Genomic DNA, 15039 nt, shown 5'->3' on the forward strand with positions numbered 1-15039 from the left:
CTGATTCGTCCTTGGATAATTGGCTTGTTTACCAGGTACATTAATGCCTAGTGATCCACATAAAATGTGAATGGGGTGGCCAGTAAGTAATGTCGAAATTTCTGGACAGAGTACACCATCCCGAGTGCTTCCCTCTCTGTGGTGCTATAGTTTCTCTCTGCCTTCGAGAGGAGTCTGCTTGCAAAGTAGACCGGGTGATCTAGCCCGTGATCGCCAACCTGTGCCAGTGTGGCCCGTATGGCAAAATTGGATGCGTCAACGTGTACGTGGAACTCTTTGTCCCAGTCAGGATATGTTAGGATTGGCGCACCCACCAACGGTGACTTCAGTTCTTGGAAGGCCTCTTCCTGAGCCATCCCCCATGTGTATCGTTCACCTTTCCTTGTCAGCTTGTCCAGAGGGCAGGATACTCAAGCAAAATTTTTGATAAATCGCCTGTAATACCCTACGTGTCCTAGGAAGGATTTGACTCCCGTGACATCTATTGGTGGCTCCATTTCCACTATCACCCGAATCTTGTCTGGGTCAATCTTGAGTCCAGCCTTACACACTATGTGTCCTAACATCTTCCCTTGAGGCACCATGAATCTGCATTTTTGGGGATTGAGTGCTAGGCGGGCTCGCCTGAATCTCTCCATGCATTCGCCAAGTGCAGCTAGATGTGCATCTTGGTTACTGTAGATGGACCAGTCGTCAAGGAACACCCTGAAGTTCCCTACTGACATCTTTTCAAATATGTGAAGGATTATCCGTTGAAATGTCGTTGGCACGTTGCATAATCCGAACGACATTCGATTATACGCGTACACGCCATCCTCCACTATGAAGGTGATTTTTAATTTGTCCTCTTTGGCAATGGATATCTGGTTATACCCAAAAAATCCATCCATAAATGAATAAATTTCATTACTGGCCACTTCCTCAAAGATGCTATCCATAAATGGTATTGGAAACAGGTCTTTTATGGTGACCGCGTTAAGGCATCTGAAATCCACGCAGATTCGGATCTGGTTTGCCTCCTTTTAAGGGATATCACTATGGGCGACACCCACTCGCTGGTCTGCACTTTAAAAATAATCTCGGCTTCGAGCATACGTTCAATTTCATCATTCACTCTCGCCGCATAGTTTTTATTCATTATGTACTGCCTCTTCCATACAGGTACAGCCACAGGTACAAGTGAAATTTGGTGTACGCACAGTTCTAGTGGCACCAGTTTGAGGTCCTTATACGTCCAAGCGAATACATCCTTGTATTCCATAAATATTTTAAACGCGGCAGCTTTCAGGACTGGATTCCAGTCGTCGCCAACCAGGATGTTCCTTGGCTCTGATTCCGTGCCGAGGTTTGTAGGTTTTACGGACACTTCGTACCGGATTGGTTTCGTCATGTCAAACCTATGCGCTAGTACTTCGTTGACAAGGGCATCCCCTTCGGTGTATTCCCCGTACGCTGGCGGAAATTCGTTCTCGTCCGGCTCCTCGTCAACCTGCAACATGTTGCACCCATACAACAGCTCGTAGTCCTCCATTTGCCAGTGGAAGAGCCCATTAAGGGAATCGGTCTCGTCCTCGAAACATCGTTGGATTCCCAAGACGCCTTCCTCGTTCGGTTCCCTTTCGTACTTCCCTCCGTCAACTCCGCCCTCGTCTTCTGATTCCGATTATGACATGAGTTCTTCAATCACAAGTTGTGTTTTGAAGTCGATAATAAATGTTCGCCCGACTTTCTCCATTGACAACGTGTTACGCTTCCAGTTGTGATTCACTCCAGCTGCCACCAACCACCCTCTGCCCAGAATGGCATCGTATCCTTTCTTGGCGAGCGGAATAACCACGAAGTCAAGGACAAATGGTTGTGTCCCGATAGTCACTTGTTGCGCAATGAGCGTTCCAAGGGGTTTGATACCATGTTGATCCGCTCCCAATAAGTTGAAGGTTGATGGCCATAGTGTCGGCTTGCCAAGCTCCTTCCAGGTTTCTTCCGAGAGCACATTCACTCTGGACCCGCCGTCGACAATAGTGTCAGTCAAAATGGTGCCAAGTATTCACATTTCTACCATCGTTAGGTGTCGGCCACTGTATAGTGTCAAGACCAATGGGTCTATAGGTGTTCCGCCGAAAACATTTGTATTCCGGGTCGCCTGACTATGCGGAGTTACTTGCACCGTACGTAGGAGTGTTGTACGTAATTGCGGCATCGTTTCTAGGAGGTCCTTCATCTTCACAGGTACTTCAATCTGCAACATTTGCTTGAGGATATTTTCCTCGGCTTCAGAGTGGAAAGTACTTGCTGCTTCCTGGGTGTTCCCTTGTGCCAACATTTCCTTTGCTACTTCAGCCTTGGCCTCCAGCGCCCGCTACTTCTCCGTGCGAGGGTCCGGGTATGTGGCCTTCTTTGCCTGTGACTGTGTGATTGCCAATACCCATTACTCTGTCCTGTCAATGTTGAGCAGGTTCACTCCAGACTTTGGGCAAGTTCCATCATCGTGGTCTCCAGGCCCACACCATTTGCATAGTTTTTGTGGAGTTTCTTCTGAGGTGCATTCCCTGGCAAATTGGCCCCATTGATTACAGGCTCGGCACTGGATCATTGGTCGTCCCTTTGCATCATATTGGATCCGGCTCCTATTATTATTATTGGTCTTCCCCCCTCGCCAGTTGTTCCGGTATCCACCAAATGATGCACTATTGTTGGCGGTTTGCGAAGTTCCGACGGCCGGCTGTTCTTGCGTGAAGAGAACTTGTTGGCTCCTGGTTTTCATATTGTAGGGACATTCCTTTGTCAAATGTCCCGCAATCTGACAAATGTCGCAGAAAGCTTTCTTGGGGCAGGACCCCTTGGTGTGTCCGTCACTCCTACAGTTGGTACACCACACGTCGTTTTCTTCAGTCTTACTTGTACTCCCTTTCATGGCTTTGAATTCTTTTAGCATTCGTTCCATGTCCTTTTGGAGAGCGTGCACCTTTTTACTCGATTCGCCACCGCTGCTGCTTTCCCTGTCAGAGTCTTCATCATCGTCAGATGAGTATTTATTACTTTTCTTCTTCTTTGATCTTTTGTATTCGCTCTCTAGGTCCATCACCCTATTATAGGCGTCGCCATATGATGTCGGGGGTACAATTTTCATCTTTTTTCGTAGGGAGGATTCCAATCCTTCAACGAACCATCGTTTCTTCAATCCATCTGCTGGTTGGCTTTCCATTTACCTAGCAATTCCTTCAACCTCTTGCTGTATGCCCGTACTGTCTCCTTGGTACCTTGTTTGGTACTGTATATCTCCGTTACAATTTCATTGTCATCACTGAGCAACCGAAACTCCTTCGTGAATTCCTTCTATAGATTGGCCCACGTGGCCACTTTTTGCTTGTCCAGATCGGAGTACCAATCTATGGCAACTCCATGTAACGTGGCTGGGAACTGTTGCACCCAGTCATCCTAGTCTGTCACTCCGTTGGCGGACCAAATGGTTTCACATGTACGACAGTGCCGTAAGGGGTCTTCCTTGCCGTCCCCTCTGAACTTTGGCAATTTTTGTTTACTCGCCATCCCGGGTCGTCTTCTTGGGGGTGGTTGTGCCTGTGTCTGTGGCCCTGCGCTAATTCCTCCGGCGGCGCCGGTGGTATGTCCTGCGTGGGCGACTGGAGGTACGGTGTTTTGCCTGTCGTGTGTGGCACTGTTGACGTGTATTTTGTACACAATCATACACAGAATAAAATACCAATAGGTATCTTATCCTCTCTTGAGAAAATAGTCTCTAACTGCTGAAGATCTGCAAAAAGGATCAGTTAGATGGACTCCAAGGTTCTTTTAGTGGGGTCTCCACGTGTGGACAAGCTCCAGTGGTATGATGTGATTTGCTGGAATCACAAGGGGACTTACATTGAACTTCCGATCTGCTTTGCTGGACACAGGCTCTGACTAACTTAGATTAAAAAAATGGAAAAAGGATAAGGGCGAAGAGAGGATCTAATCCTAATACTAAGAATGTAGGAGCAATGATTTGATTTTTTGATGAAACTCTAACTAGGTCTTGTTTTGACATCAATGGAACATCTACACAAGACTAGTGCGATCTTCTAAGGGAGCTTTATGATGTTCAAATCATCACCGCAGGCATAGATACCATCCAAGTTGATGCATGTCAATGAAGAGGCGACAAATTGAAATTGAGCTTAAGCTGAATGATTCCAGTTGACTACGCAAGGCAAGTCTGCAATCAACAAACTGCTAGTAGTATGGATGTACGAATTCCACCATCAATCAATCACATTTCCTCCATTCATCTAATTATCTACCATCTAAGATTGAAGACTTCAACAAGAAACCATGCAAATTGCAAGAAAACGACATATTTCACCATTACTTCAATGAAAATGGAGTTTGTTTACAATCAATGGCAACAATTTCTTGCCTTGTCCTCCTATTCTACTCTAATTGCTATTCTATCAACTATATTCTAACTCTTCCAACTATTTACAACTCTCTCTAATCATCTAAAATTATTCCTTACAAAATGAAATGCCTGGGCTTATATAGTGCCCACAATACAATTTGATGGCTTAGATCAATTCAAGATCAATGGCCAAGATTTTACAATGAAAACCCTAATTAGGGTTTGTTACAACCATTACATAACATTTAATGCTTGACCAATGATAAAATTGTATTGCTTGGACACATGTCCCTTTTAGAAAAATCGACCAATGGATAGCCGGGGTAGGTACATTGGAGTTTGTGCCACCTTCCATGAGTTAAGTACATTGAATCTGGACATGCTGAGATGGACTTCACTGATTGGAGAAATGATGACTAGGACGCCACCTCATCTGACACTTGAAGCTTGCTAGATATTCAATTTGATGTCGTTGAGAGGCTATCTTTAATTAACTCTTGTTCTAACTCCTTTTGTCCTTGATGTGCAGGATGACGATGTACCTCGCCTTGGAACGCTGGATTGAAAGAGGTCGCCCATGTCTTGGCTTGATCGTCCTGGCGAAGACCGTCCTTGATCCGGCTTGATTTTCCTTGAAGAGACCTCCATTTGACGCCTACACAACATTTCAAAATTAGTAACATGATTTTGCAATACATAACATAAATTAGAGAGCAATTTTTTTAGGAAACTTAATGATAAGTCCTTTATTAATCATTTCCTAAAAACGACTCTTGAGCTAGGAATTCAAAATTTCAAAATTTCAAAATCTAAGCTATGACGATTAACAATCAAAATCAAAACAATAAATCCATATCGCCATACCTCACTAGAGAGCTAACTCTAGAATGCAAAATGAGGAATTTGCCTAGGCAAAAAATCAAAATTCGATAGTCTTGATGTGATCTTCAAAAGAACGTTCCTCTTATCAACTTCGCCACCCTTCAAGTCTTGGACGTGATTTCCTCTTCAAGTTAGCAATTTCGCCATCTTTGATATGTCTTTGACGTCCTAGGCAACTTCGCTCAAATGGAAACTTCAAGTTCGCCTCTCCTTTGGATAGTAGTTTCGCACCACCTTTGATTGAATTCGCTCCTCTTCTTGAATGATAATTTCGCCCTTCCTTTGTATGAAATTCGCTCCTCTTTTGCCTTCTCCAAGTTGCATATGAGAGATGATAAATGATGATGTGAAAATGAAATAAACACCTTCCTTTATAGGCGCTCACCTTCATATTGACCTTAGGCCGACTTGATAATTAATAAGGCAAATTAAACGATTTTTTAATAAATAATAAAGGCCGACCTTGACAAAATAAACCCAAGCGCTCCCTTTTGATTTTTATTAAATTAATAATTAATTATTAAATGCCTTTATTTTTAATTAATAAATTTCGATTTTTTTACAAAGGCAAAAAATAATTAATAAATACATACCATGCGCTATTTAAATGCTTTTAATTAAATATCGATTTTTTCCAGCATTTAAATAAATTTAAAAAATGTTTGTTTAGCGCCCAAAAATGAAAAAGTGGGAAGATACGTACCTCATCGCCCTGGTCCCTGACTGAGGGACAGGAGCGATTTTGCTCTTGTGGGCCTCATTTCACTTCATCACCTTCGAAAATTATATTCAACGGATTCGCAATGCCTCCTTTCATTCATTCATGCCTTGAGATCGGTTGAAATTTGGCGAGAAAATCATCTACAACAAAAATCGCTCTGGTCCCTTCCTGAGGGACAGGAGCGAACTTAAGCATTTTGGTCCTTTGTTGACGTTTGATAATCTTCAATTTGTCTTCAACGGGTTCGATTGACCTCCTTTCTTGCCTTCGAACATAAAATTTGCTTGATCTTTGCCCAGATCGTACCTTATGAAGAACTTCGCTCTGGTCCTTCAGTGAGGGACAGGAGCGAATTTGACCCTCTAGGCAAAACTTCATCATTTCATTGTTTTTTGATCAAGTCTGGATGTTCTATCATGCTCATTTCGTCCTTCACCATGCCTTTGATGTCTCGATTCGTCCAAACAAGGTCAGGAATGGCTCAACTAAGCATTTTCGCTCTGGTCCCTTGGTGAGGGACACGAGCGATTCGCCTTGGTCCCTTGGAGAGGGACACGAGCGCATTTCGCCTTGGTCCCTTGGAGAGGGACACGAGCGCATTTCGCTCTGGACCCTTGGAGAAGGACACGAGCGAAATTTGACTTTTCGCACTCTCTATCAGGATAATTTTAATGGAATATAACATTTAAGTATAAGTGACATTTCCTTCTATGTTTCTTCTTTCTTATACTTTAAGTTATATTCCATATATACTTTCAGGATGTTTGAGAGTGGTTTCAGACCTCCAGGAGTTATATTGCAAAATCTAGTTTTTGGAGGTTTTTTCAGTTTCCAGACTTAGTCAAATTCAGGATCAGGGCATTCCAGACTTAGCCAAATTTCAGGATCAGGACCTCACCAAGCCGGACTTGCTACCCTGTTGATCTCCCCGACAGCACTTCAAGTTATATTCATTTGATAAAATGTACCTCTTTGGACCTTCTCACATCGTCAAGACGTTAAAATCTTGCAAGGACAAAGCAAAATTGGATTTGTAGCTCCGGTCCTTCACTGAGGGACAGGAGCGATTTAGGCAATTAGCACTGTTAGGGACGTCCCAAAAATCTTCAATTTATATTCAACGCATTTATCTCATGTTTTTCCTTGTTTTTGAACGTAAACTTGCCTTGACCTTTGTCTGGATTTTGCATAATGAAGGAAATCGCTCTGGTCCCTGGGAGAGGGACGAGAGCTACAAGGTACCTCGCCCTGGTCCCTTGGAGAGGGACAGGAGCGATTTGGTCAATATAGGTCATTCTCCTTCGTTTTTGCATCTCAAATTATATTCATTTGGCAAAGCATCTTCCTTTGGACGTCCTCAAATCATTAAGTCATCAAAATCTTGCAAGGACAAGGCGAAATTGAATTTGTAGCTCCGGTCCCTCACTGAGGGACAGGAGCGATCTTTCCCCTGGAGGCATTTCTGTGCTCATGAAAATCTTCAATTTATATTCAATGGAAAGATCTCGCCGTTCTCCATCACTTCAAACGTAAAATTTGTCTGGACTCTGCAAGAATGATGAGATATTTGAGATTGAGCTCCTGTCCTTCACTGAGGGACAGGAGCGATTTTGCTCCTACAGGCCAAAATATCATGATTTTACACATTTTATCACTTCACAAGGCGAAAACAAATCATTTGAAATGCCTAGGATCAAAATTCAAAAAAGTCAAAATTTGGTCAAAAATATTCAATTGGACAAAAATTCACATTTCATCTTCAACACTTAGACAAATTTAAGCTCTGCATCAACATTCCAATTGAAAATTAGACCATTCTGGCGAATTCATTTCATTCAAAATTTGCATTCTAGAAAAGGAAACTCAAAAGCCCTCAAAAACGACTGGATTTTGGTCCGAAAAGACGGTAATTAGAACCCTAAGGCTTGACCCTAAATCCAAACAACTAACAAACTAACAAAACCCTAGAAAAAGCAAAGCGAAAACGAACAAAATGAGCAAAAAAACATGGGTCCCCATTTGCAATGGGGCGATGTGTGAAAACGTCACAACAGGCACACACAGCCATACGGTTGCCCTCCCCTTCACTCTCACCCGCGCCCACTCCTGGTTCCCGTTGGTGATCTTCACTTTGTGGTGTAAGGGATAAGTTTCTGAATCGATTCCGGGTCTCTTCAACTAGATCTCTCCATAACCTTGTTTCCTCCAGAAACTCTTCGTGGCTTCTCACCCTACGGTGGTCTGGCTACGCGTAGAAATTCCCCTCCGCTTCTGCACCCTCCGTGACACCTCCTTGGTTCCCTTTGGACAACCCTTCGACAGGTCGTCCTTCGGCAAGTTGCCTCAGCCTCTGTCTACGTTCTACCCATTGTTCCAGAATCAAGACCCTCTGCGTGGCCTCCCACTTGTCCATTTCTGCTTTCTTGTTTCTATCTTTATTCAAAAGGTTAGGCATTAATTGCCGTACATTTCCATACTTCACAATACATAAACCAAAACACGTCTTTATTAATTCATTTTGTCAGATACAACTCGTGTCAATGACACTTTTATTTGAATATAAAAAGTTCAAGGTTCAATTCCCTCCTGGCCTGGCGCCATCTCGTTCCGCTTCCCGTCGGCTGTTTTCTTCGTAGTGTTGAAGTATTTGTTGGCGTCGCTCTTCCTGGGCAATCTCCTCCAGGCGAGCCTGTTGTGCCAGCGATGCCTGTGCAAGCAACCGAGGGAGGTGGTTCATCAACCGGTTTACTATCGGGCTAACCTCCAACGTTGTCCACACGGCACTTGGTGGGATTTCCGCCTCTCGTCGGACGTAGGTCTAGATGGCTACCTGGAGCAAAATTGAAAATTCTTTCGTTGTCGTGTCTTCTCCTGTGTAAAGTTTTGTTCGCGCGTCATCGGCCTCTAGGTTTATTTCACCAATGGGTAGGCCCATCGTGTCTGTGAGCCATCCGCGTCTTCCGTTCCCGAGTACGTCTAGGCAACGGCGCCAAATGTTTGCCCTCTCGGGTGAATAACTTAAAGCATAAAGTACGTAATGCAGAATAATAACGCCATAGATATCAGACTAATATAAGATATGTTATTCCATTAATAATTTGTGTGTTGCAAGTTACATTCTGAAGTATATAAAGATACCGAGGGGGTGCGAGCGCCAACCATCACACCGCAACTACCACCCCTCGGTTGCCAACTAGCCAAAACAATTACACATAATTAACTAGTCCTATTCCCGTGTACAATAATGCGGCTAACAATGGTGACAATTGTCAACAAGAGGCTGCTTGAGAGGAGATGAAAGAAGATTTAATGCTTGAGAAGACATAAAGGTTACCTTAGGAGGTAAGGGTTAAGGTTAGGTTAGAGTTATCCATTGGATAAAGCTTTTACCCAAGAGGTAAACTCTTGTGCAAGGGTTAAAGGGATAACCAAGGTTAAAGCCATGAATGCTTGATGAGACCCTTGGGTTAGATGTGGGTTGAGTTAGAGAGAAAGTCTCCAATCATGCAAAAAGGTTGAGTTAACCATTAACGGTTATGAAGACTTTGAAGGTTAACTTGTTGAGGACATAAAGCCTTTAATGGTTATTGAAGACTTTGAGGGTTTTGAGAAGTGACTTCCCTTTGCTTAGGGATGTGACACTATTTAGGAGATGGATTAGGCTAAATTGGAAGTGATTAGAAGAATCTAGAAGGGGGTTAAGGAGGCAAGTGGGAGATGTAGGACTTTGCAAGTGGATGGAGGGGAGTTTTAATCAAAATAAATTACTTTATTTCAACAAAAATAGATGCAACTTGCATAAACACAAGTGGGAGGTTTAAATAAATAAATTAGATTTATTTACTTGCAATGATCAATTTAATTAAAAAGAAGAAAGGAGAATTAATTAAATAAAGTGATTTATTTAATCAAAGGTTATGAAAGGCTTAGGTGAACTTAATTAAATAAATTAAGTAATTCATTTAATCAAATAGATGAATATAAAGAATTTAATTAAATAGAGGAATGAGGTTAAAATGAATATTAAATATTCACTTAAGAAAGTGGTCAGATTTATACGTCTACATAGTCAATTGCCAATTCTCCCTAAAAAATAGGAGACCTCCCTAAAAAGTAGGAACTGTCGTCTGAAGGTCCCAAATGGCTCCTAGAGCCCCTACAAAGCTCCATGACCCTCAGAATGAGTCCCCTAGCCATAACGTTGACCTACAAGAACTCGAATGATAGGTCAACCCCTGCTCATCTCCTGTTGCCTAGAAAGGGGACATTACACAAGGTTCAAAAGTTTGTAAATGATACTGGCCACTAGCTAGCACGCTAGCACATAATAAAAATGGTCAGAGGGTGCATAGTTAGCCTAAGCACTCAAGTTCCTTGTGAACTCAGGTGCCCAAGCAGTACCTTGGGCATACCCAAGGATGAACCCGCACCAAACCAAAACTAGGACCAAACCTACAATGAACCCAGGTGAAAATAGGACCTGATAATATAGCTCACAATCATTCACTATAACAGCAAAAACGACTTGATTCAAAGGCTGCCACATTAATTAAAACCCTCACAAATGGTACAACTGCAGATACAATTGCGTACACTTGCATAGAACATGTATAACAGGTCCAAATTATCCGAAAAGGCTGCAATTGGCTACACGTAAATATCCCAAACATTGATAAATCCGTTAAGTATGACAAGCTTATTTGTCATTATCTACTGAGTTGGAATTGAGCAGCAAAGATTGTCTCCTTTAGATGCTATTATTCACCTTATAATATGTATTACCCTATAAGGGTAGGTCACTGTTGAGGTGTATGGCCTCTACCTTAGGGCTATACATAAAAAGAATAGTGTATTTTATAGCTGAGAAAAGTACAAATAAAATATTCAATGAATATTATAATTTTTTCCCTGTTTCCCTGAAAACTTTGAGAAGTGTCTAGTGAAGCCTTTCAGTAAAACATTATTTTTGGCCCTTTGGGCTAACAACACTTAATTGATCCTCTTATAAAAAAAAATTTAAGTCATTCTTTTATAAAGTTATACCATAAAGTGACTAGGAAAACTAAAGTTATTATATTTTAAAATATATTACTCATCATCCCCTTTTAGCCTAAGGTCTTCCTAATTATCTTTTGATCTTAAATGACAAGAATCAAGTGATCCAAGCAAATATTTAACAATCGAGACCGGCTTGTTCTTTTTTCTTTTTTGTATCATAAGTCCTTTTACTTTTGATGTTGTAAATTTGTAATAATACACATTTAGTAAGCAATTCAATTTTTTAATTCTCCTACAATATCAAATCTGAAATCTTTATAATCTCCTCAAACAAAGTTAGATATACATAAGTGAAAACATTTCACAAATTTTTAAAGTCAATATACCTTTACTTCTATGCTTGACCTATCCTTCGATGTGAAAAGGGAAGACTTCAATCTTTGCAACATAGGCAACTTGGGCATTAGTACAACTACTGTATATTGTTTTGTGCATGGTGATGGTAATATCCTTTGTAAAGCTTGTTGTGTTGTTGACCGTGTTAAAGATGACCTGACTGTGTTGCGCCATTCATCCTGAGCCTGCTCATTACAATATTTTTATTATTAAAGTCAAGATATATTTTCCAATGATATAGCCACATAATTGTCCAAGAAAATTAATTATGATTTCCAACATAAATATCATTTAGAGTAAATGACATAAATCATAACCTTTTGAAGTGTCAGGGAATACTAGAATATTTATCATTTAAGGCAATTTCCAAGCTCACATTCGCTCATGGATTTTGCTCTGAAGTAATCAACGATCACTAAATTACAAACAAATAATTATTTACATCTACAACTTGGAGGAGTATTGTGATAGGTGAAATTCCAAGCCTTAAGTTGCTAAAGAATTTTATGCTGAAGACACCAGAGATCTTTAAATTACAAAGGCAGAATTATTGACACAATTTGTATTGATAAACACATACAAAATCACAAGTCTAAAGCTCGTGGAAAAACAAGATTATAAGTCTGAAGCAATTTTTCTCATATATCTGTATTCTAGAATCTATATTATATTGCAAGAGTAACTTTTAGCCAGATACTACTGAAGAAAAGATTGTAAGAAAGAACTGAGGAAAATTTTCTTACTGTTCTATATCCCCTTTATATTTATAATAAATTTCAGACAGACACTACCAACGAAGAAATTTGGTTGTCATTTATTATAAGCCAGATTGTTTCAATCATTAAGTTTTTCAAACATGTAAAAGAATGAAAATCCTGAAACAAATCTTCGTCATGTAGATGATCTCCACTGAATCTAGTTGCAACAGAAGCAATACTAGCAACTACAACAACAGAAATTCAACTAAACAAGTCAGCAATCAAACTATTGCCTTCTGCAACTAGTGACAAGTGTTATGTCAAATTAACTACCAGTTAGCTCAAATGGGCTTTATCCAATTTACCAAAAATTGATTTCCAGATAATTGGCATTCAAGTTAAACGCCATAACCCATATTCCATAATGATCCCTTTCACATTACCGGGCAGGCGGTCAATCATTGATTGCAAGGTGTGAAGCACACAGAACTAGAAATCAAAAATTATGGAGGGATCCAGAAACCATGTTATGAGAATATAAAACAATATTGACATAGGCTTATAGAAGATGACTGTAATTGAAACTTGTTGAAAGAATATCCATGAAGATAATTAAATTACATACTTCTCTCATTGAGTTTTCCTTTACTGTTGTTCTTCACAAGCAACTAGATTAAAATCAAGAGAATTTAAATAAATATTTCACTTGTTTGAGTTCCCTTTTATTGATGGATTTCTCCAGGAAAGAAGTTGTTAAACATTGCTATTTTGTATAGCGAAACAATAGCTATTGCAAACTTATTTATCTGTACGTATACTTTAAATATCTATAGCATGTGTCTACAAGCAGTAACCCATTAATACCAAATTTGATAAATTTGCAAAGACACTCTTATAGGAAGCTTAAGTAACAGATGATTTGGTAATAATTCAGCTTTGCACTTGTGCAGTCACATGTGTCAAATTTCAATCATAATATGAATTGTGTACTATGCAAATGCTTTAAATGTGCAATTTCTTAAGAGATTCCAAGAAAATGTGCTTCTACTATATGTATGGTCCAAACTAGTACACAAGTATCTTTCTATGATATTATGTGTGTTCTAAAGCCTCATTAAACATTGTTATATCTGCATTGTGTGTTTTTTATGATTTACATGTTTTCCTATGCATTCAGTCACCGCAACATATGCACTGTGAGCCCCATGGGCTATGAGCAGTGCAGTTATGTTTTTATGTTCCCTTAAATAATGATAACAAGCATTGTTTCTCTTAGTTTCTAGGACTGGGGGACACAGGGATGAAACTTAAGAGATGGCCAAAAATTTCCCAGAGAGAAGAAATTTTATAAAAGTAAATACGATCTGCTGCATTTTCAGTCACAATAAAATTTTCATGTTTTTGGTATTGTGCTTGCTTCAAGAATTATAATAGATTGTTTTCAATGTTTTAAAGTTTTTTTAATGCAAAGTTGATTTACATATGTAATCTGCATTTGATTTTTATATAAATGTGAAGCAGGAAAAATTATGCTTTAAAATACAGTAACTTCAGTGTCATTACAGAATTTAATGAAAGTTTTATGTGCTAGGTTTTGTGCTTATTTGTCAAAAACTCGGGTTTTTTTTTATGCTTTAGATTTAATGTTCGAGATTATTGTTGAGTTTTTGCCAAGTCACCAAGTCTGTGTCAACTTTGGGCCTGGACAGTGTTGTTGTGTTTTGTTGAGTCATGAGTTTTAGAACAATGCATTACATATACAACTGAAATGGTATAACATTAAGTTCTAACTGTGCAAAAGGATATATTGTGTTCAAATAATAGCAACTGTAATGTCCCGCATAAAATGCTTCCTAACTTATCCAGCTTAGTGAAACAATTAAAGTAAGACCTAATATAAAAGTAATAAAGTATAGTTTTGATATATAAAGATCTGATTATATATAGATATAAATATGTAACCTTGACTGATTATCTTTGATCTGCTCTTAAGGTTATTGCTGTTCCTGATATGTTATTTTTCTATACATGCGCCTATGCCTTGTAAAATGGTGGATATCTCCACCCTTATTTGGCTGTGACAGAGGCTCTTGCCGATTGCTTCTAGCCTGTAATCCACTATAAATAATATAAAGTCCCCCTCTAAATACGTATTGAATAGTTCCAGTGCCAAGAGTTATGTCTTTTCAATGGAATGGATTTATCTAACAGCCACGTCCTCCGCTAAATATTATTAGTTAATTTACTTAGATCCTTCCCCTTAATCGTACTTCTTCCTGTCGGATTTCCAGTGATGATTAATTGACCACTAATCATTCTTTCGCTTTAATTGCACCATACCATGATGAATCATGACACATAATGGACTCTTTATCTTAACGGGTTTGTCCCCTCAGCATCTGATTAACATTTGTTTGTCTTGTCTCAACTATTCTTTCATGGTCGATGTTAACTTGATTGCTTGTTTGTTTGGTATAGCCAAATCACTGATATCTTATTAGTATATGCGGACTAAGACCTGGATTATTATAACGTCCATGATGTGTGTCTCTCCACAAGTCGGCAGACATTCTGAATCTTCTTTGCTCAAACCTCCCACATGAGGACTATAGTATCAAGATCTGATCGATCTTATTCATACTATTAATCTAGTTTAACCTTGTCTTAATTAATTGCCTTTATACCATAATGAATCGCTCCTATTGCTGCCTTATCCATTATGTGAATTACTGTCTAAACCCTTGTGGTTGCTTTATCGTTGCACACTGCATTGTTATAAAATCACTTTCTTTAATTTATATTGCTATGTATTGTATCCTTCCATCTTCATTAATCACTGCATTTCTAGACTTATCACTGCCCATTCCTGTCTCGTAGTAGCTTATTCATGTATTGTATCATCAATAAAGATAATACAAGGAGATTCTCTCACATACTATTTATTGGTT

General features: G+C 39.6%; 1 protein-coding gene across 4 annotated transcripts in view; it reads right to left on the reverse strand.

The window, feature by feature from the left end:
• Positions 1–15039, reverse strand: part of LOC131027437 (zinc protease PQQL-like) — a 280047-nt gene that overhangs the window by 56408 nt on the left and 208600 nt on the right. For 3 of the 4 annotated variants that reach the window (XM_057957497.2, XM_057957496.2, XM_057957495.2), the window contains one exon: positions 11384–11578. In XM_057957497.2, coding sequence (XP_057813480.1) covers positions 11384–11578 — 195 coding nt within the window. Of the gene's footprint in view, positions 1–11383; positions 11579–15039 lie in introns of those variants that run through there. The other variant, XR_009102496.2, reaches the window with a different exon arrangement.

This window comes from Cryptomeria japonica, chromosome 4 (genome assembly GCF_030272615.1).
Source record: "Cryptomeria japonica chromosome 4, Sugi_1.0, whole genome shotgun sequence".
Taxonomy (NCBI): Eukaryota; Viridiplantae; Streptophyta; class Pinopsida; order Cupressales; family Cupressaceae; genus Cryptomeria; species Cryptomeria japonica.